This window comes from Astatotilapia calliptera, chromosome 19 (genome assembly GCF_964374335.1).
Source record: "Astatotilapia calliptera chromosome 19, fAstCal68.1, whole genome shotgun sequence".
Classification (NCBI taxonomy): Eukaryota; Metazoa; Chordata; class Actinopteri; order Cichliformes; family Cichlidae; genus Astatotilapia; species Astatotilapia calliptera.
In genome coordinates, this window is record NC_137440.1 from 30,300,863 (window position 1) to 30,323,087 (window position 22,225).

General features: G+C 39.5%; 4 protein-coding genes across 12 annotated transcripts in view; 1 reads left to right on the forward strand and 3 right to left on the reverse strand.

Annotated features, from left to right (window-relative positions):
* Nucleotides 1-2,396, reverse strand: part of eml5 (EMAP like 5) — a 49,288-nt gene extending 46,892 nt beyond the window's left edge. For all 5 annotated transcript variants that reach the window (XM_080293493.1, XM_026151798.2, XM_080293492.1 and 2 more), the window contains exon 1: nucleotides 1,864-2,396. In XM_080293493.1, coding sequence (XP_080149619.1) covers nucleotides 1,864-2,060 — 197 coding nt within the window. In that variant the 5' untranslated portion in view covers nucleotides 2,061-2,396. The remainder of the gene's footprint in view (nucleotides 1-1,863) is intronic.
* A 544-nt stretch (nucleotides 2,397-2,940) lies between these two features.
* On the forward strand, nucleotides 2,941-9,468 carry ttc8 (tetratricopeptide repeat domain 8). 4 transcript variants are annotated; one of them, XM_080293494.1, is made up of 15 exons: nucleotides 2,941-3,177; nucleotides 3,467-3,490; nucleotides 3,670-3,790; nucleotides 3,893-3,956; nucleotides 4,051-4,210; nucleotides 4,396-4,485; nucleotides 4,574-4,618; nucleotides 4,710-4,795; nucleotides 4,896-4,983; nucleotides 5,080-5,190; nucleotides 7,054-7,193; nucleotides 7,296-7,470; nucleotides 7,601-7,723; nucleotides 8,248-8,361; nucleotides 8,452-9,468. In XM_080293494.1, the coding sequence occupies exons 1-15, from the start codon at nucleotides 3,064-3,066 to the stop codon at nucleotides 8,566-8,568; spliced, it is 1,572 nt and encodes a 523-aa protein (XP_080149620.1). In that variant the 5' UTR covers nucleotides 2,941-3,063; the 3' UTR covers nucleotides 8,569-9,468. The 4 variants fall into 4 exon arrangements, with proteins under 4 accessions (XP_080149620.1, XP_080149621.1, XP_026008238.1 ...); XM_026152453.2 differs by having other exon boundaries at nucleotides 2,945-3,177; nucleotides 8,278-8,361; XM_080293495.1 differs by lacking the exon at nucleotides 3,467-3,490 and having other exon boundaries at nucleotides 2,942-3,177.
* LOC113012330 (uncharacterized) lies at nucleotides 9,114-13,088 on the reverse strand. Its single transcript, XM_026152456.2, has 6 exons — nucleotides 12,883-13,088; nucleotides 12,569-12,685; nucleotides 11,052-11,303; nucleotides 10,804-10,967; nucleotides 10,534-10,670; nucleotides 9,114-9,467 (listed from the first exon to the last, which is right to left on the reverse strand). Exons 1-6 carry the CDS (start codon nucleotides 12,998-13,000, stop codon nucleotides 9,302-9,304), a joined length of 954 nt encoding a protein of 317 aa, XP_026008241.2. The 5' UTR covers nucleotides 13,001-13,088; the 3' UTR covers nucleotides 9,114-9,301.
* Nucleotides 13,089-13,201: 113 nt separating this feature from the next.
* Nucleotides 13,202-16,449, reverse strand: LOC113012331 (uncharacterized). Of its 2 annotated transcripts, none has more exons than XM_026152457.2 (6): nucleotides 16,249-16,449; nucleotides 15,844-15,957; nucleotides 14,638-14,895; nucleotides 14,371-14,534; nucleotides 13,716-13,852; nucleotides 13,202-13,629 (listed from the first exon to the last, which is right to left on the reverse strand). In XM_026152457.2, the coding sequence occupies exons 1-6, from the start codon at nucleotides 16,322-16,324 to the stop codon at nucleotides 13,458-13,460; spliced, it is 921 nt and encodes a 306-aa protein (XP_026008242.1). In that variant the 5' UTR covers nucleotides 16,325-16,449; the 3' UTR covers nucleotides 13,202-13,457. The 2 variants fall into 2 exon arrangements, with proteins under 2 accessions (XP_026008242.1, XP_026008243.1); XM_026152458.2 differs by having other exon boundaries at nucleotides 15,844-15,945; nucleotides 16,249-16,403.
* Nucleotides 16,450-22,225: the final 5,776 nt, after the last annotated feature.

Sequence of the window (22,225 nt, forward strand, 5' to 3'; positions counted from 1 at the left end):
CATGAATCCATTTTTGTCTGGATAAAACTTCTTGTATAATCTTTCAATGTCTGATTCCTGCTGTGCCAAAAATGTATTTGTAATACAGTAATTTTAAACAGTTGAGAAATATTAAATTAGAGATTCTATTTAAAATCATGAAATTAAAACCATGATGAAGTTGAGTGGGTGAGCACATGTATACAACATGTATACAAAGCTACTACAGGATTTTATTTAAATTCATATATATATATTTTTTACCTTGATATGAGCAGCACGCCCAGTCTTGATAATAATAATGCCATTAAATTTTCCATGGCGCCATGGTGGGTTTGATGGCGCCATTGTACAAAAAAATCAGGTGGATGATGAGTGGGTCAGGTGAGAGGCATTCATTGACTTTTTACAGGATTACCCAAAACGAGTGCTGCAATGACCCTGTAAAGTACAAATTAATGTAAAAATTGCTTACGAATCTACAGCAACAGTGCATCAAGAAAATGAAGAGAAGCAGTATTTGAATTTTAAGTCCCTCTAAAGAAGCCACTTCTCTTCCACATGAGTTTGTGCAACGTGATAATTCAGATCTGAATGTGGCGAGCACTGCTCCTGGTTGTGCCGCAGAAGTCATATTCAAAGGCAGTATTTAAAAGAGCTTCATAAGCACTCCTTCGAGGCCTTTAAAATGGCTATTACTTGGCATTTAATAAATGACAGCTTAAGGGACCTATTTAGCTTGCACTGTAAGTACATAGCGCTAGTTCAAACCACCTGGCTGCACAAAAAGCACATGGTCACGCTATGAGAGGTTTCTGCATTTCACACTGAAATACTCTGATCAAATTTGCAGATTTTACACCAATTTACCACTTTTGTACTTTCAACAGTTTTGCAGATCATATATCAGATTATTGTTTAGTCTGTGACTCCTCCTGCTCACCATTTGAACTCAGGCACTTTACTCACAGGGCAGCGGAGGGTTAGTATCTCTACTGTCCGATTAATAATGGAGCAGGAGTCCAGCTGACGACCGACACAGTATAAAGCTAGTCATCTCCAGGCCAACCCACACACAGACGCACATATGTCAACACAAGCACTAAACCACTGGTCACAGGTCATTGTTGTGCAGCATGCTGAGAAAGATGAGTGATATAATGATTAATGATAACTTTTTATTAAAAAAAAAAGGTTTCAACATTTTCCCTGAGATGCAGAGGTCGAGCTACTAAATCCCTTATTACCTCAATTTTCCAATTCAAGGATTCCTTCAAGGACAGCTTTGTTCAAGTGCATTTTTCAGATACTGCACATTAGTATTGGACTGCACAAAGGTAAATATGCCCATTTTACTGTCTACACTGTCAACCTTTCTTTTAAAAATGACTAAATGTTGAGCATCAATGTCAAATATTTTACATTAAACCACATTTTATATTAAAGCAGCAACCCATTCGTCCTTTTTGTACGAATGGGTTGCTGCTTTTCCCAGGATGACATTGTTTAAAAGTAGATTGTCAGTGACAAATAATTTTAAAGCATAAACATGAACTCAACAAAATAATTTTTAAAATATTAGTTTCTGTTTAGTAATTAATGTTAGTGTAGTGGTTCCTTCCAACATGGGAGCAAGAGCAGTCTTCAAAGGACCCCTTGCTTTGCTGGAGTGCCCTTGAGCAAAATATTGAACCCACAGCAAACTAGGGATGCTGCTAAGTAGGGGTGCACTCCCCGTGGAGCTGAAAAATATCGCATTACATTGCACAAGGTGACACCAGCTCCAATAATGACAACTCTACACTTTCAGTACACGTTTCAAGTCTGGTGCTGTCCACGGTGCTGAAATGCATTTATATGTTTATATAAACATGTCATTACTACCTGATTATGTCATCGTTGTGCCCCAGGTAAAATTTCTGCTTGTGTTCCCGGGTGTTATACACAACTCCCACACCGGCGACGAAATAGACAATTTCCTTGGCGGCGGTGTAGTACAGGTTGTTGCGGCACTGATGTCCCCGGTATCCGTACACCCACTCCAGTCTCAGGTGGCAGTTGGGAGCAGTCCTGTCAGCCATGTCCGCACTTCCGTGTGTGTCTCTCTGTCGCTATCACGCAGGCTTTCGGATATAGTGTCATTCACCAAAAAGGATTTATTTGAAGCCCGCGTGTCCCATTAGGCTAGTTCCATTGGAAACAACCAGAGTCAAGAGCAAGCGTTGAAATCGGGCATCTTTGCGGGTTATGTGAATTAAAAGACTCGCTGCCTGGTAATATGAAAGCCCTCTGCCTCTGTTTAAGAAACTGATTTCTACGCTTGTGTTTTCATTCAGTCTACTTGTACTTCAGCCCCGGGCTCGCGGTCCTCTTCGAGTTGGGTCAAAGCTCCTGTCAAATCCTACAAAGATGGAGCTGTACTGTTATTCCACAAGCACCGCCTACAAAGATGACGGAGGAGTCCGTTACCCAATCAGATGCTTTGACTTACTCAGGAGGAAAAAGCAGGAGAGGACAACTCCGTCATTACCAAGAAGCAAGCAGTCCGGGTGCTAGACCCTATTTCTGAATATTTTTTATTTAATGTCAGCATTTGTGCTTTTAATGTGTTCTTTTCAACCATATAATTAAAAAAATACCAAAAGCAGGTAATTGAAATTTTAATTGTTTTAAAATTATGTATTACTTAGTCCATTCAAGTATTCAAAGTGTTTATTTAAGTGTGGCGTGTTTCATGACTTATATAAAGAGTTATGAGTAAGAAAGTTCTTTACTCACCTAAATTAACTGCTTCCACAGATTTATATTTTTATTTATTTTATTTGATCTATATTTCTTGTAAATCAAATTTGAATTAATGCATTAATTTTAAAAAGAACAGTGATGTCCCATGAATTTAATTTAATTTAACTTTCTTTTATTTTATTCAGTTCTTTTGAGGAAATTGCGGCAGTGAAGGACCGCCCTCCTAGGCTGTTGCCGAGCGACAGAGGAAGCCTCGGTCTCGCCTTCAAGTCAGCTTCTCTTAGCAGCTTGCTAACTGACTTTTAGATCTACGCTATTTCTCCCTGATTAGCAAAAGCAATGGAAGTGACGATGGACCCATTGTTTCTGGCGTGGAGCTATTTCAGGAGGCGGAAACTCCAACAATGTTCTGATATTTGTACGAAAATATTACAAGACAACCCATACGACCAGGTACTGTGGTGAAGTTAGCAGGGTTAGCCTAGCTTGCTAACGATGGACAGCTGGACAACCTGCTGCATAATCCCGATTAATCGAGTCTGTGTTGTTTATATCTCACTAACGTAGCATTTCATCATACTTATTCAGTTTATTATAAACTTAGTAGCTGTTGCTATACGCTACTTTTCTTTTCAAGTCTCATTTCTATCGTGTCTTATGTTCGTTCTGCTTCCTTCCCATTTATTCACATTTTTCTTAAATCTCTTTACTCTCTCGCTAACTGTCTGCACTCTATCTTAAGGACTCATCTTTGCTAATCTCAGAGGTAACCATGACTGCACATGTCTCTGTTTTCCATCTCATTTTGTTCTTTTTTATGGATAATTTGTGTTGTAGCTCCAGACTGTTTTATGCCTTCTTCTACATAAATGTGAAATATTTCACATGACTAAAACTTGCTTGTGTGTGTGTGTGTGTGTGCGCGCGCGCGTACTTGCGTCATAGGCTGCATGGAGCTTGAAAACCCGTGCTCTTACAGAGATGGTTTACATAGATGAAATCGAGGTTGACCAGGAGGGGATTGCTGAGATGATGCTGGATGAAAGCTCTATTGCTCAAGTTGCACGTAAGTTTAAGCATTTGCTCCAAATTCCACAATTCATTAAATTAATAATTTGAACATTTTCTTAATTAGTATATTTTTTTTATAACACTTGATCTCTGCAAGGACCTGGTACATCACTAAGACTTCCTGGAACATGTCATGGTGGAGGTCCCACACCAGCTGTCAGGTAGGTTTTTCAAGACAACGAAAACAAAAAACCAAACTGATGAAGCTTTCGTGATTAATCTCTAATCAGATATATTTTATTTCCTGAAATCTAGGCCCATGACACAATCAGGACGCCCTATAACAGGATTTGTGAGACCCAGCACACAGTCCGGGCGCCCTGGGACAATGGAGCAGGCCATCAAAACCCCACGTACTGCAAGCACAGCTCGTCCTGTCACCGCTTCTTCTGGTAGATTCATTCGTCTGGGGACAGTGAGTATTCCTACTAAAGGCCATGTTTGACACATGCCTGTTTCTATTGCATTTTCTCAAGTTAATTTATGCAGCAGACAATATATTAATGTAAGACTGATAGCAACAGTCATTTTATTATTTATTATGTTACACTGAAAGCCTGAAATTCTTAGCATGACCTATTTCTTTTATTGTTTTTCTAGGCTTCAATGCTAACAAATCCCGAAGGACCATTTATAAACTTGTCTAGGCTAAATCTGGCCAAGTATTCCCAAAAACCCAATTTATCCAGGGTAAGACTCAAACTGTGACTTCCAGACATTTATCAGTTGTTTTCTATTGTGTTTTTCCTGCATGTGAAGCAATCTTCTTTCTCCACAGACATTATTTGAGTACATCTTCCATCATGAAAATGATGTGAAAAATGTAAGCGATACACAAATCTGCAGTGTAAAGAAAACTACCACACATTAGATGACAGGACTGTATGTAAAGAAATATTATATTCCTTGTACAGGCTTTGGATTTAGCTGCTCAAGCTACTGAACATGCACAGTTCAAAGACTGGTGGTGGAAAGTTCAGCTGGGAAAATGCTACTACAGGCAAGTAACACACCATCCTTCATATTATTCAACTGCAATGTTTGATTAAATTAACATTTATGTATATGAAATTATGTAATGTCTGTTTCTCTCCTCTTAGGCTTGGTTTATATAGAGAAGCAGAAAAACAGTTTCGATCAGCTCTCAACCACCAAGAGATGGTAGATACGTATCTCTATCTCGCAAAGGTAGTGATTATTGCCAAGGGTTTGTACATTTTAAGGTTCTCTCTCTAAAGCAATGTTTTTCTTGAAATCACTATTCTTGTTTTCATTTTCCTTTAGGTTTATCAGCGTATGGATCAGCCAATAACGGCTCTCAGTCTTTTCAAGCAAGGCCTGGATCACTTCCCTGGAGAGGTTACCCTTCTAACAGGAATAGCTCGTATCCATGAGGTACAGTATGCCATCATCATCTCGAATATAGTCAGTTTTTTATTTAATTGCATTGTCGAATATCACATAACCACTCCTTATCAGGCACTTTAACACAATTCAGACAAGTTCTAGCTGCCTGTGGTTCATTTCAAAAGCTCTTTTCCAGTAGACAGAGTGTCTCTTAGAAGTGTTTTCGGGTTTCAGAGTGGCTCTTTAGCTTGTTTGGCACTCTCAGCTGGATCCAAAAGATGTAGTTTCTTCACAGTTATTTTCCTTTCAGATGGTTTTGTGTGGTTTTCCTTTCAGAAGAAATTGTTCAGTTTTATATCATCACAAATTTGATCCTCCTCAGTCAGGGACGCTGATGTGTTCTGGTATATTAAAATTAAATTAAATTTGTTGTTTTCTGTGCCGTTAAGTCAAGTGGAATGTTTTTATGATGTATCCCAAAGTGCTTAACAGCTAAAAGAATAAATGTCATAAAATAATAAGACAATAAAACTGCTTAAATAAAGAAAACAAAATGCCATCCATCCATCCATCTTCATCCGCTTTGTCCGGGGCCGGGTCGCGGGGGCAGCAGCCTAAGCAAAGAGGCCCAGACCTCCCTCTCCCCAGCCACCTCCTCCAGCTTATCCGGGGGAATACCAAGGCGTTCCCAGGCCAGCCGAGATATATAATCTCTCCAGCGTGTCCTGGGTCTGCCCCGGGGCCTCCTCCCGGTGGGACATGCCTGGAACACCTCGCCCAGGAGGCGCCCAGGGGGCATCCTTGTCAGATGCCCGAACCACCTCAGCTGGCTCCTTTCGATGTGGAGCAGCAGCTGCTCTACTCTGAGCCCCTCCCGGATGGCCGAACTTCTCACCCTATCTCTAAAGGAGAGGCCAGCCACCCTTCGGAGGAAGCTCATTTCTGCCGCTTGTATCTGCGATCTCGTTCTTTCGGTCACTACCCACAGCTCGTGGCCATAGGTGAGGGTAGGGACGTAGATCGACCGGTAAATTGAGAGCTTCGCTTTTACACTCAGCTCCCTCTTCACCACGACGGACCGGTGCAGCGTCCGCATTACTGCAGCTGCAGCCCCAATCAAAACAAACAAAAAACAAAATGAAAAAACAAAAACAGTAAAAGCACAATTCAAAGTAATCAGGACTTAGTCTGGTGTAATAACCAAAGACCGTTTTCAAAAATGTCTAATGCCCCTGATGTAAATAGGCAGTTTGCTCCACAATGTAGGAGAAGGTACATTTAAGTTTCTGATTTCCTCTTTGTTTTAATCTGGACCACAGGACAGTCAAAAGCCTCTGCTCAGCAGACCTGCTCAATGAGAGAGCTAAGGAGGTGCCAACCCCTGCAATCACTTAAAATCAAAGAAAAAAAAATTAAAACTTACTGACAACCAATAAAGGAAGCTAATATGAGTGATGTGTGGTCTTGCTTACACTTGCCAGTTAAGAGCTGGCCAGCTTTAGTTGGCCAAGCAGTGACAGGCTGACACCTGAAAGCAGACTGTTAATGGTCAAGTCTGGACGAAATTAAGGAATGAGTAACATTTTCAAAGTCACTGAAGTGGAGAAATGCAAGCAGTCATAGTTAAAGGAAGCCAGCTTTAACAACAGCTTCACTCCCAGCTTCTTTGCAATATTAACCTTAGTACTTGAATTGCTGAGGTTAAAGACAAAAGGGCTTTCAGTTACACTAATAGTGTTTGGTTGACACAAAATCTTAACGACTTGCCTCCAAGCTATTTGGGAACCACTGGACTAATGTAAACTTTCCACCATAGCTGCATGGAGTATAACCTTAACAGTTGCATGAATCATTAAAGATATCCATCCATCCGTCCATTCATTAATTGTCTCTAAAATGGTATTTTGACAGGAGATGAACAACATTTCATCAGCGACAGAGTACTATAAAGACGTCCTGAAGCAGGACAACACTCACGTGGAGGCCATAGCCTGCATAGGCAGCAATCACTTCTATACAGATCAGCCTGAGATTGCTCTGCGCTTCTATAGGTCAGACAAACTTTCTGTACAATTTGTGTAATGTGTTGTTACAATTTATCTGATGAGATTTTATTTACCATCTGTGATTTAATATGTTTCACCCATTGCTAGACGGCTGCTCCAGATGGGAGTGTATAATTGCCAACTGTACAACAACCTGGGCCTGTGCTGTTTCTACGCCCAGCAGTACGATATGACTCTGTCCTCGTTTGAGAGGGCTCTGGCCCTGGTGGCCAATGATGAAGAGCAGGCTGATGTCTGGTACAACATAGGACACGTGGCTGTTGTGAGTTAACAGAAAATTACTTAATATGTTTCACTTCCATATATGGTTCACAGTTAACATAATTTGACACTTAGTTAATTGAAATGACAACCTTACATTGTATAATTTAGAATATGCTCTGTGTTTACAGGGAATAGGGGACTTGACTCTGGCCTATCAGTGCTTTAAACTGACTTTGGCATTTAATAATGACCATGCTGAAGCTTATAACAACCTGGCTGTGCTGGAGCTGCGAAAAGGTCACATTGAACAGGTAAAGACATAGTTTTGAATCATTGTCTTTGTTAAGCTGCTAAAATATGAGTAATGAAATCATAATGGTGATCCTTTCGACCTCTAATGTGATATAACACAGCCCATTATAAGAAAATCACTAAAATGTAGTTATTAGCGTCATATAAACTGTAATCCAGCTCATATTATCAAAAGATATCTCTCAAATTATACTTGCGTAATATAAATCCAATATTCAGTAAGCCCCTGTTACTCCAACAAAGAGCTAGGCAATAAAGCAATTTAGCAATAATAGCTTGATATGAGACAAAGCGTCATGAGATATATGGGATTTTATTTTTCCAGTAGCAGGAGGAGCATGAGCAATCCACCTGCTTAACACTTCTGCTGCCAACATGATTTAAAAGGTTAAATTTTCAGGGTTTTCCAGCTTTTTTCATAGTGATAATGATGATGGCAACGTGATGTAAGGATTGCTCCAATTAAAGAAAATAAAACTTTAAATCTGTAAACACTGCATTTTCATATACATTTTCATGACAGGTGTTAATTGTTTCCCTGCCTTTAATCCAGTCTAAAGGCTTCCTTCAGACTGCTGCATCACTGGCCCCCCATATGTACGAGCCACACTTCAATCTCTCCATTCTCTCTGAAAAGGTAATTTATCGCTATCAAGGTCCAACCAAATCATGCAGTGCAATTAAAAGTGACAAAGTGTGATCTTTACATCTTCTTGCCTGTGTCCAGCTTGGGGACCTTCAGAGCAGCTACAGTGCAGCCCAAAAATCTGAGGACGCTTTCCCAGAACACGTCGACACTCAGCAGCTTCTCAAGCAACTTCGACAGCACTTTGCAGTGCTGTGAGGGACCACAGCACTGCAAACGACCGGGTTTTCTTTTAACCCAGTCTTTAAAAAAGTCATAATTTGGTAGGTTAGTCTTGGAAATGGACAAAGTGGGATTAGTTTTGGCTTGTGTTTATTTATTAACTGCCAGTTTATTAGATACATCTACAATTGAAGCTCTTTAGCAAAATGAGTGGTGACCCTTTGAAGTGTTAATTGTTAACTGTAATTCTACACTTCAGTGTTGAAAAGTGATGTGATTGTCCTTACTTGATTCCAGCTTGAGCTGTTGTAGACTTATTGTTGTGTACAGAATAAGCTCATTGGTTTCTTTGATTTTTTTCACTGTTCTCTGTAAAACTCTATTTCAGTAGAGTTTCAAAAGGCTGTAGTTGATGCAACGCTAGGTCTAAAATGTCTAGGTCAAGTGTTTCAGTCATAGCCCATTAAATGGTAAATGTTTGGGCTCTAACTAACATGACCTATAGAGGGCATGTAAAGGTTTTCCTGAAACACTGGCATGTTAGTGTACAAATCTGTACAGTGGTAAAATATGTGTACATAGTAAAGGTTTTATTTGTAACAGTTACAGAATTTGCATACATTTTGTAGATGCCTTTATAACTCAGATGTATTTTTCTTATTTTAATCTTCTTGGACATTTTGTAGTCTCTTGCAAAAGACATGACAATAAAGAAAAAAAAAAGTTCAGAAGACACGTACATGCCTTAAAGCCAGACTTGACTCTCTGTTTAAACATTTAAGCTAGAGCTAAAAGGTCTTGGTGTCCTCTCACAAATCCATTTCAGGTTCCAGTTGCATGGAGCATCGTTCCATGAATGAAAGGGGTTTTCTCTGGGATACATAGCAGCACAGTCTTCATTGTTTTGGTTGTTAGGCTCTCCAATATCCCAGTACCTGAAACAAGAGATGGGTAACTTTGCTTAGTTTTTTTATGTGTGCTCTGACAGAGATATATGGGAAATTACCATATACTTAAATTAATAAACTGACATATACTTAAATTACGTTATCACAAGTGGATAATGGTTACAGGGCATTCAGAAAGAATTTATATCGCTTGTCTTGTTCCACATCTTGTCACATTACATTACTTTATTCCAAACTGGATTTGATTCATTTTTCACTTCAAAGTTTTACACAACAGCCTATAATTACAAAGTCAGAAAGATTTGCTTGAAATTCTTGCAAACGCATTAAAAGCAAAAAACAAAAATACAACATGTACATAAGTATTCGGAGCCCTTGCTCAGTACTCAATACTTTGTTGAAGCACCTTTTGCCACCTTTAGGGTTGTTGTCCTGTTGGAAGATGGACCCTCACCCCAGTCCCAGGTCCATAGTGCTCTGGAGCAAGTTATCATCAACTCGACCATGAGTAGTCTTGAGTAGTTCCTGCTGCTGAAAAACATCCCCACAGCATGATGCTGCTACCACCATGTTTCACTGTAGGAATAGAATTAGCTAGGTGCTGATCCTTGGCATTCAGCCCAAAGAGTTCAATCTTTGTTTCATCAGTCCAGAGCATTTTGCACATGACCTGAACAACTTTGAGAGTCGTTCTATTAGAGTGACCATCGAGTTCTCGCTGACTAAGGCACTTACACCCTGATTGCTCAGACTGGCTGGGCGTCCAGCTCCAGGAAAATTCCCGGTGATTTCAAACTTCTTACATCTACTGATGATGGAGCCATTATCGGGACTTTCAGGGGTGCAGAAATGTTTCTGTACCCTTTCCCAGATCTGTGCATTGATACAATCCTTACCACAATGAACTCCAATCAAAAACTAATAGAAACCTCTGACAAGTGATCAGTGGAAACACGATGCATCTGAGCTCAATTTTGAGTGCTATGGCAAAGGCTGTGAGTACTTATGTAAATGTTGATTTGGAAAAAAAAAATAGCAAGAAAACTTCTTTCACTTTGTCATTATGGATTAAGATTTTTAGGAGAATTTATACCCCTCTTCCACCCTTGTCCCATCCAACCATGTCCAACTTCCTTCCACATCTGCATCTCTCAGTCCAATCCAGAATCCACTGTGGGCAAGCGATCTCGAGGGGTCTCGAGACATTTTTACAATTTCAGCAAGGGCCATCTGACAATATAGGAAATACACATGTACGTGAAAACACACACAAACATTCATATATGCTAGTACTGTTCATGAGAAGTGGAACTTGTAAGTTTGTCAGTAAGTTTCATTGTGTTGTTTAAATGTTGAGTCTTACATGTTCCTCTCTGCTGTTGATGACCAATAAGTCGCTTCCTTGCCTCTTGCAGAAATGTCTGGCATCCATCCACGATCTCCGTGAGAGTTCCTCAGATAAAGCGAAGAAGTAACACATGGAATTAATGACAGTCCAGCCTGGCAAACACTGTCTGCAGCCCTCTTCTGTCGACAAAAACCAAAAAAAAGGAATGACATAACAATTATAGAGCATTTATTAACATGATAAATAAAGAAAAAGCCTCTCACTGAGCATTGGCATGTGGGATTCCAACATCGCTATTTCCGTTTCAGTTCTGTCTATTAGTTTTTCGGTATCTTTTTTCCTTCTGTTCAGATGATCAAGCTCCCACTTGGTAATTTGCTGTGACTTGATCTCTTTCGCCACCTCCTGTTTGGCTTCAGTCTTGCTTTGGAGTGCAGCGTTGTAAGTAGCCTGCAATTTGGCAATCTCAGTGCTGATGTCTGTTACTAAATGGTTCCCATAAGTAAGTCTGTAGTCTGAAAGTAGAGAAAAGGAAGACTTTAAAAACTGTACAATTTTTACGGTGTTGGTACAGCTGAAGAAAGAACTCTAACGGAAATAACAAAAGAGCAGTAGCAGACAAACCTCACTTAAAAATATTTATTTATTATCTAGAACACAGGCAGTTTTTAGGTCACAGCTAAGACAGTTTACACATTTTCCTTTTTTAAAATTGTCCCATAATTAAATAACATAGTGAATAGCTCTTTAGTATAGTTGTTAATACATTTGCCTAACAACTAAAAGATCCCAGTTCAAGATTGGAAACAAAAATCCTGGTTAAATATGCCACGTTTGCTGATCCACCTGCTCTGGTGACCCTTTCTAAACAAAGAAGTAACAGGTATTTACAACTGAGTCATCAGCTTGTTGGTCCTCTTATATGGATAAATTATGTAACAGAAATACTGCAATTAAATTAAAACTCAAATTAGTCTGGCATTTGGCATGAGTGATCTGTAGTAATCTAATATTAGCCAATAAAGTGGGCAAAACCTGATATAATAGTCACTGATGCAAAAGCATATAACCATTTTTATAAATTAACATATTTATTAATCAAATAATCAAGCGCTCCTCATATTTTGTAGCTTAAATCATGTATAGAAAGTTTTCTGTGTTTGCAACCAGGTGAAAAAAACGCGTCAACTAATATGTTTTTCTAAGGGAATACAAACTCTGAATTTCCCTGATGCTACTTTAGTGACCGTTATTTAAGGTACATTTGTAATGTTAGTAATTAAACCTGCATTTTCTGTTTTGTTCTTTTTTGATCACTTGGGGGCAGCAGAAACAAACGTTTTAGAAAGCTGACACAAAACAACCTTATACAGTTTATGAAAAAAAGACTGGGCTTTATTATTTTGGTTTCCATGAATTTGAGGGGATAACATCCGGTTTCATAGATGCTAATGTTTCTTCTGTATTCACCTGCTAACTTTAGCTACTCTTTAGTGGCAGGCAGGTAGTGAAACAGTATTTATTGGAGACTTTTCAGTAAAATTAGCGGCCTATTGAGGACACAAACACAGGTGAATAAGCAGTGAAGCTACAGGGTGGAAAACCAAACCAGGGAGTTAAAACTAGATAAAAAGAGTCAGGTGAGAATAAATCAAATCCCTTTTTGTTGACCTCGATTTTCCCACAAGAGATGATTATTTTCCCTCCTGTTGAACCTTTTTTTTAAGATTTAAAAAATTTCTCAATATAACAAAAACTGCAGCTTGCAGTAATCACTTACAATAGACTCCCAGGCCAATATCAACTGCCAGCAGAAAGGCAGCGAGCACTGCCAGGCTCACTGCAAGCACTTTGTAACGATTTAAACAGGATCCAGGCCCCATTGTGGACAGGGACACTACACAGATAAGTGGTGGATAAATATCAGAGCCATGCACAATACAGCAACATCAAAATAACACCCAAGTGGTGGGCGAAAATGTGGATGTGTAATCACAAGTTATAAAAAGTGCTGTGAAGAGCAAAGCTAATTTCTGGCAGAGAAGAAACATTAAACATATTTCCTTAATCATCATTCATCTTCTTGTCATTTACCTTGTTGCCTCTCCTGGTTCAAGTTGAAAGAGTGGTCATCTTCACTAATGTCCTCAGGATAAGTCAGTTTGTTATAAGTACTCTCAAAAAAGCCAGCATTATTTCCGTTGTCCTCCATTTTAATCGACGAGATGAGAAGAGTGCAGCAAGATCACCCGAGAAAGAGAGAGTATTTGTTAGGACATTGCCCTGCGGGTGTTTGCGCATGTGTGTGTGTGTAACATTGCAAACAGAAAATCAAGTTTACTTGTTAACCATTTACAGGAGGTAAAGGAACAGCAGAGTTTTCAGATCATCTAAACAAGATTAGGATCAGAAATATTCTTTAAGGATGAATTTTTATTTTATCAAGTTAAGCATTAAACATCTTAAAATCATTACAGACCAGATACTGCAGACATTTTTCCCCCATATACAACTGAATATGCTGAGTTTTGTCAAAATACTTTAAAAACAAAAAACCCGAAAACGTGTCACTTACAGTAGTGTATAACACGATTTTTCACATGTCAAGTTACAGCTAATTTATTTGAGAGATTTTATGACATTATTGCTATTATTATTTTGAAACATCATCATTGAGGTCCCCTTGTGGTTTGCTTTGGCTCCATCTCGCAGATCCAGTTCAGCTGTTTGCTGCTACATTCTACATTGTACCACGTCTTCACATTATCGGTAAAGAAAAGAAAAGCAGCACAGTTCTTCTTCTCCTCACCAGAGCTGTCGGGCTGCCCACTTCTCCAGTACCTTGAGTAAAGCACAATCGCTTAGAGAGGAACTTGTTTTCAGTACATTTGTCAGTAATGAATCATAGCGCTTCACGAGTCGCTTACATTGAATCCACCTCGGTCACATTGTTAACCCAGACCCACGTTCCCTCTGTCACCACATCAGTGAGGCCGACCCAGTATCCATTCTGCCACCATACGCCAGAGCTGCTCACTTTTTGAAAGTTGTCGGTTATGAGGAGCTATGAGAAAGCAGACATTCAATTTGATTTTTAAATGATGACTAATAAGTATGGTGTGATCAAACAGAATTTAAAAGCCCTTTCGTTTAGGCATAGCTGAGCAATGCTATCATGAATATAAAACATTTGCTCCCCGTGGTTAGCCTTTATCAAGATGTCACATATTTGCTCTAAGAAGTTAGACGAGTACTATTTTTCTTACTTTGCCAGTTTAAAGTAAGTTCAGTCTAATTAAATCCCACCCACACAGACCCACACACGAGCAGAGATGGTAAAGTTTTTGAGTGTAAAGCTCTTAATAACGTACAAGTTAATGAGTAATTGCCAAAATTAAACGTATATTATTGTGACTTTACTTTTTTATGCACCAAGATTATGAAATTGAAATGAATCTTAATCATTAACAGAAGATAACTTTCTCAGACATGGTGGGCTCGAATTTCTTGGCATTTTAAAACCAGACACAGAGGCCTACAAAATAAACTATTTAAGCAGAAAAGACTTCGTTTCTGACCAACCTGCTCCTCCAAGTTATTGATGACAAGCAAGTCACCGCCCTGATTAATGCAGTATTGTCTGCTCTCCGTCCAGTTCTTTCTGGAGTTTATTTCATGGTGAGAAAAATAATAACAGGATGTTTTAAGAAGGAGCCATCCTGTTGGGCATCTGCCGCAGGTTTCCTCTGTTCCAAGAGAGATCGAACAACCATTTACTATCTCACAATAAGCCGTGCAGATTCACAGCATGCTGCATGTTCACAAAGACGGGTTGGAGGCTGAACTTACCTAAGAGAGTTTTATTTGTCTGGAGATTTGATTTCGCTGCATTTAGTGTCTCAATTTGTCGCTGAAGCAAATCATTTTCGACCTTCAACTGCTTCACCTGGAGCTTTAGCTGCACGTGGTTGGTGCGCTCTTTCACCAGTTTTGCCTGGGCCTCCAGCCTCTCTTTGATGATACCACTGTGGTTGCGGAGATGGTTCATTTCAATCAACAAGGGTGAAACAGATGAATCTGAAACCTGAAAGTCTTTGGCTTTGACACCTGAAAGATAAGAAAGGAAAAGAGGGTCAATATAAAAGATTGCTCTAATCACAGTGATGTCAGCCATTGGTTTGTGATCTTCAGTTTTCCAGATGTCATGTTGGCTCCACATATTTGTTTCAAAGTAGATTTGTTAGCGTATTGCATCTATAGACAGTATGAGTGCTTGTCACAGACACAGATACCAGCTAATATATACAAATAACTATACAAAGAACTACATTCACCGAAAGGTCCAGTGACTGGAATTGAGCTCAGGTTGTTGACTATGGCTGAGTGAAAAACCTTGCCAGCAGATTGCTTTGATTACCTCTAATTTGTATGAAAGACACTATTGTACACACAAACAGTAACCATTTACTCTTCTAGGTGCAGTGTGCCAAAACGCAGAAACAGACGACATTTGCTTTCAAAGTAAAAGTTGTGCGGCAACTAACAAATTTCTCCAGGCAGAAGTTTTGATTTGAAGGCAAACGATTTTCATTTAGTTGCACTTTTCACAGTTTAATACTGCTCGGTAAGTAATTAGTGAGGGTTAGCAGACAAGTTAGCATCTTCCATGCATACTACTAGCAAAACTTGCAACCATGTAGCGACCAAAGCAACTGCAAAGCAACACATACCTGTTTCATGATAGTGAAAATGGCATATACCAACATAAACCGCAAATGCTGTGCTTGTAATGTGTCCAAAATGAAACATTACAAATACAGTATTATTCTTGAGTGTGGCTCTGTGTCATTTGGCACGCTGAAAACATTAAGAAACTCTGGTCTAGAAATAAACTCTAATCAATCAGATATTCATATATGTAAAAGTAAATTATATGAATTTCTGCAGTTTCATACCATCGTTCGTACTTGGTTCTACTACTTTGTGCGATTAATATCATACAGAACAAGGATTATACTTCAGATTAAGGAGTTTCTTATTGACTCTCATACTTACAATAGATCCCAGTGACAACAGCAGCTATCAGCAGAACAGCATTCAGCAGGCTCAGACTCAGTATAACCAGTCGGTGGTGTGGAAACGCAGGTCTGCTTCCATCTGCAAACAGACCTTGAAAATGTTCCTCTCAGTTAAAAATCCTAATAAAATATTTTGTCTTCAGTAAATCAAATAAATTTATAATGGGGACTTTCCTAATAGGTGACAGAGCAATCTGCTATGTGGTTTAGTTTTAAACAATGTAACACACTTATTACAAATGTTTTACATGTATCTGAAACCAAAATGAGTAAACGAGTGAAAGCTCCACGAGGTCAGATTTCACAAGGAGGGAGTAAAGCGGTGGTATAAAAAAAAGCAGAAAAGAAACTGCTCGGAATTTGATTGTAAAGTGAGCTGTACCTTGTCGAAATCTTTGACGGTGAGAGACTGAATGGCCATCTGTGCTGAAATCTTGAGAAATCTTTTCAAATGTCATCTTCTCCTCAGGCACCGACGGTAATTGTGAGTTCTTGACTGGTGCAGGTAGCGCTTATTGATCTGTTTGTCTCTCCTGGTTGTACCAGCGATAAGGTGTGTGTGTCTATGTGTGTGTGCGTTTGAACCCTGGTCTGCATGTTGAGGTAATGCCTTTTACAAGAATGAGATAATATCGCTCTAACGTTTGAAAAACATTAGCATACTGTGTAATAATACTGTGACTGATGCTGCACATGTAAACTTGTTTTCAGACTGCTGGGTAATTGATTGATTGATTGAATCTTTATTTTGAACATGTTGAAAAAGTATAAAAAAATAGAATTAAAAGAGACAAATGAACAAAGCAAACAAAAGGAAAACGAGCAACCACAACTCCAAATAACGTCCATGTTCAAAAAGGAGCAGGAAGAAGCATAAGCTGCTGGGTAATTACATTTTTGTTCAAAATCTTCCTAGATTATTAAATATACAATTAATTAAAATTTTGCTAATATTCTTTTGTTCTTTTGAGGAAGCACATTTATAATATTATATGTCACATTTATGGACAGCAGCTAGTTAGCCTAGCTTATCACAAAAACAGGAAACACCCAGCCTAGCTTTCTGTGACTAAACAAAATCCACTTAATGCTCATTCAGAAATGATTCATTAGCTCAGTCAGTTTCTTACAATCCCAATAATGCTGTGAGGAACATTTGGGAGGAACATCTGGTTATCAATCAATCCAAAATACTATATGATTCCTACATACTTTCTACAGCTAGAAATCACGACTAAAATATAATGAATGGCTTTGCTGTAATTTCCTTGGGCTTTTTATCATGCTCTGTAAATCCTCTCATTTCCCTCTAGACAGAGGCTGCTAAGCATTCAGATTATAAAATTTAGAAACAAAGCAATTTGTTTCAAAGTGCAGATTTTATAAAGCACTCATAAATCATTTTAACAATAGACAAACTTTTTAAAACACTGCAGATTTAATTGTAAGCAGATATTTGCCCAGGGCCATTAAGATCAAACCACAGCCAATTAAATCTTAAAACAAAGACGTAACTTTCGGCTGTGGAGCTTCAGAAGTGCCTCAAAGCACAGAAAGTAGAAATAGTCCACTCAACACTGCTAACACGTTGATTACACTTTACACACATAATGATGTTAACTGCATTAAAATTAAAGTTGGGCAGATAATAAGAGTATGTTTCTTGTGAACCAAACTCTAATTTTATTTAACTTTCCATTTTCCTGGTGGCTCAGGATGCTTTAACAATAAATAAGGGAAATAGACACTGTAGTGTTGTGTGATTGTTACGGAGTATAGCATGGTGGGAAAGGACGGAGAGAAACCCCCCCCCCCCCCCCCCCCCCTAAGTTTTGTTGGTTTTGTTTTTGAGTTTGTTTTGGATTAATTGCATGTTTTTGTGTTTATTTACGGTTGTTGCACCTGTGTGGGAGGGGAGATTTTACTCTAGCCCAGCTGCCAGTGAGGCGGAGTTGAATACAGGGAGCGGCTGATTGGAGTTCCTCTTTATAAAGGGGAGAGGAAGCAGGAAGTGTTGTTGTTGTTTTTAGTAGGACCTTGGTGAAGCAGGAGAGCCCCGGAGATCCAGGACAAAGTGTGCGCATTTTTAATAGAAAGGATCTTTTTTTAGCCTGGCCTGGTTTTTGCTTTTAACGAAACGGAGGACGTGGAAAGGAGGACGTATTCCTATGGAGCTGTGAGAGGACGTGCTGGAAAAGAGAGGACGTGCTGGAAAAAAAGGGACGTGTTGGAAAAGAGGAAAACGAGCACTAGACTGGAGACCTCCTGCGCCCCGATAAGAAGAACTGGACCAGCTCGGGGAAGTTTAACTGCCGGGAGGTAATGTGGAGACCCAGCCTCGAACAAAGTTAAAGCCTGAAAAGGTGGGTGGCAAACCTGTTTTAGGGAGCTGCAGGATTGATACGGTTGGTTGCGTGTTCGTGCAGTGACCCTCTCTCCCCTGTTTGTAACTAGGCGAAGAACTCGGACCGCGGTGGTCTTTGGGCTTTGGATCCCTGGCCGGGGTCGTCTTCAGCCGGTAGTTTGCCTAGAGGAAGAACAAATAAATTTTGTGTAACCCATTGCAGTGTGTGCGTGGTGGTTTGTTGCTGGTCCCTACTAGAATTCCTATTCTTTTTGCACGGAGGCTCTCTTAACAGACCTCCCGTAACATGATGGTAATAAAGTCTACTTACCAGTGCAACTAATTAACTCAATCATTAATCCAGTCCAGAGGAAGTCCATGTAATCCCAATAACATTATGACATTTTGCTACACTTTTGTATTTTTTGTGAGTTACAAAATGTGAAGAACAGCTTATTATCAGTCATTCCAAGATGTCTTCTACAGCTAGTAATACAAAGTAAAATTTGATGTGTTTGTTAGTATTTTCATCTTAACCTGTATAAACTAACCTTTCCATCTGTACCAGGGATGGTAAATAATCAGGTCATTAAAACCAAGAATTCCTTTGATACCGCTAATTATACGATTCTTAAAACATTAACAAATCATTTTTAACAAGTGGACTGTTCCAGATACACAGCAGTGTAGATGGTAAACAGATATAACTCCTCATTAGTGTATTTGTCAAAATATATTACTGAAGCTGGGGTATAAAAAACACAGTAAAACATTATGTTAATGTCAAACACTTTAAATTTGTGTATATGACATATCAAAAAACACACTACAGCATCGTCCTGTAGATGAACTGGGTTTAACTGTGTAACACAATATCTGTCAGGGTTGGTTGAAAGAGAACCCAAATGCAGGACTTTTAGATGAAGATGGTGCGTTTATTTACAGTGAAGAGAGCAGAAAGCAGTGCCAACGATCACAGTGTGTGTGTTCTTCCTGCGCCTGTGTTTGTGTTTGTCCTCCTCGGTGTCCTCCACATGTTTCCGCAATCCTCCTGGAAACAAGAGACGCAACAGTGAGTACATTTTAGACCAATATCTAAGCTGCCCTTTTTTATCTAAAGTCTTGGAAAAATTGTATATGACCAATTGATCACATACTTGAATGCACAAAATGTTCAGGAGATTTTTCAATCTGGTTTTAAAGCAATGCATAACACTGAATCAGCACTTTTAAGAATTTTTAATGATATATTTTTATCATGTGATTCTGGTGAAAGTGTCATTCTTATTTTACTCGATTTAACTGCTGCATTTGACACTGTAGACCATGAAATTTTAATCTCGCATTTGGAGCAGTGTGTCGGTATAACAGGTTCTGAAATGGTTCAGGTCTTACTTAACAAACCGAACCTTTTCAGTTCGCTTAGGAAATTGTGAGTCCTCCCGTGCTCCGTTGTCTCATGGAGTACCACAGGGTTCCATTCTGGGCCCTATCCTGTTTTCACTTTATTTACTTCCATTGGGCTCAATTTTTAGAAAGCACAGACTCTCGTTTCACTATTATGCAGATGACTGCCAGATTTATGTTCCTCTTAAAAAGAAAGATGGGTCGTCTGTAAATCGTTTACAAACATGTCTGGAGGACGTCAAGTCGTGGTTGGCGCTAAACTTTCTTTGTTTTAATGATTCTAAAACTGAAGTAATGGTGTTCAGACCTGCCTCCACTGCTGTTCCGTGTGTTGATTTGCAATCCCTGAAATCATTCTGTAAACCAGAGATTGTTAATCTGGGTTTTAAAATGGATCCTGAGTTTAAGCTTGAAAGCCAGATCGGGTTGGTTGTAAGGTCTAGTTTCTTTCATCTGAGGCAACTGGCAAAAATTAAGCACTTTCTTACGAGACAGCAATTTGAAACAGTAATCCACGCTTTTGTAACCGTTCGGCTGGATTACTGTAATTCTCTTTATTTTGGGGTGAGTCGATCTTCTGTTTTTCGACTGCAGTTAGTCCAGAATGCTGCTGCACGCCTTTTAACTGGCACTCGTAGATACGAGCATATCACCCCAGTTTTATATTCACTTCATTGGCTGCCCGTGCATTTTAGGATCCATTTTAAGCTGCTTTTATTTGTTTTTAAATGTTTGTCCAATGCTGCCCCTGTGTACCTCTCTGAGCTTCTTCATCCATACATACCTTCCCGGTCCCTCAGGTCGGCAGACCAGCTCCTCCTGAGCGTGCCCAGGACTAATCGTGAGCTCAGAGGGGATCGGGCGTTTGCTGTGGCAGCACCAAAACTGTGGAATGAGTTGCCTTTACATGTTAGACAGGCACCTTCCTTATCCCTTAAAACATATTTATTTACCTTGGCTTTTAGCACAGCAGGACTTGTTGATGTCTCTTAATACGTTTCTTATTAATTATATTATTTTTAATTTTAAGATATTTTATATGTAATTTAAACTGTTTCCTCTCTGTTTTATATTTGTAGCACTTTGGTCAACATTGTTGGATGTAAAGTGCGTTATAAATAAAGATGCTATGCTATGCTATGCTACATTCCCATCCACCAGCCGACAAATATGCCTTCACCATTCAAACAGGAGAATAACTGAGAACGCAGTAACACAAGCATGAGCACTAACTGTGTTCCTAGTTTAACAATATCGCGCCACTACTCTCTTATGTAGGGCTTCTTGATTATTCAGATCGGCAACAGTTGAGTGATTAATCCCAGGTGTGGCTGGCTCAAAGACGGGAGACTCTCCAGGCCTGGTGTGGCAGCAAAACTAACACACCACAGCACACACACTCAAATGCGTACACAGGAAGACGAGGGACCGGGGGCATATCACATCAACAAACAACCATAAACGATCCACAACGACCAATAGAACTCATAATATTCATTAAACCCCAAAATAACACCCGATACTATAGACAAATTTATTCTCCACTAAGTAATATAATTTTATGTGAGATGAAGTTCACACAGGTTTTATTCATAGAATAAAAATTGTTGTTTATTTGATATATGAATACAAAAACTCTCCAAATTATGGTGTAACACATTTGCATTTCTTCTAATTCCAGTTTTTAAAGACTACATATTTAATGCTTTTTCAGTTTTTATGGCCAAAAAACGATAACAAAAAGTTAATACTTCCAGACAAGCATCACAGCACCCAGTCAGTTTTTTCAAAATGACCTAACCCCATTACCTATCATAAGCCATGGCAGTAATATGAAAACATTATTTTCTATTTAAATATTTATTTAACTACCAGCTTAAAAACGGAGCACAACAGAGGAACAGCACATTAAAAGGTTTGATCCCCCTGGAAACTCTTAGAATTGTCCCTGTAGGGTTGCATTGAATTAAGCAGTATTAACACTACTGCCCTTTCTGCAGAAGGGCAATTGGCTACGTTGCATGTTTTGCAAATCTGCCTTTTGAGTCAGGTGAAATACCACCAAGACAAAAGAACTAGTAGCTGACTTCAGAAGGAGGAAGTCTGAGCTGCAGCCTGTCAGCATCAACGGGGAGTGCGCGGAAAGGGTCTCCAGTTTCAAGTTTCTGGGTGTGCACATAGACACAGACCTCCAATGGAGACACCTCTGCGGTTTTAAAGAAGGCCCAACAGCGTCTGCACTTTCTGAGAATCCTCAGAAAAATGGAGCTGAAGAAGGAGCTGCTGACCGTCTTCTACCGCTGCTCCATTGAAAGTGTGCTGACATATTATATCGGTGTGTGGTTCTCCAGCTGCACCACAGCATACAGAAAGGCACTCCAGAGGGTCATCAATATGGCCCAAAAAATCATTGGACATCCTCTTCCCTCCCTGAAGGACCTGTACAGCACTCGCTGTCTCAAGAGGGCACGCAGCATCCTACAGGACTGCACACACCCAGGACACCGGGTGTTTAAGCTGCTGCCGTCGGGCAGGAGGTTCAGGCTGCTGAGGTCCTGGACAAACAGACTCAATGACAGCTTTTACAACAGGGCAACAGCCCTGATCA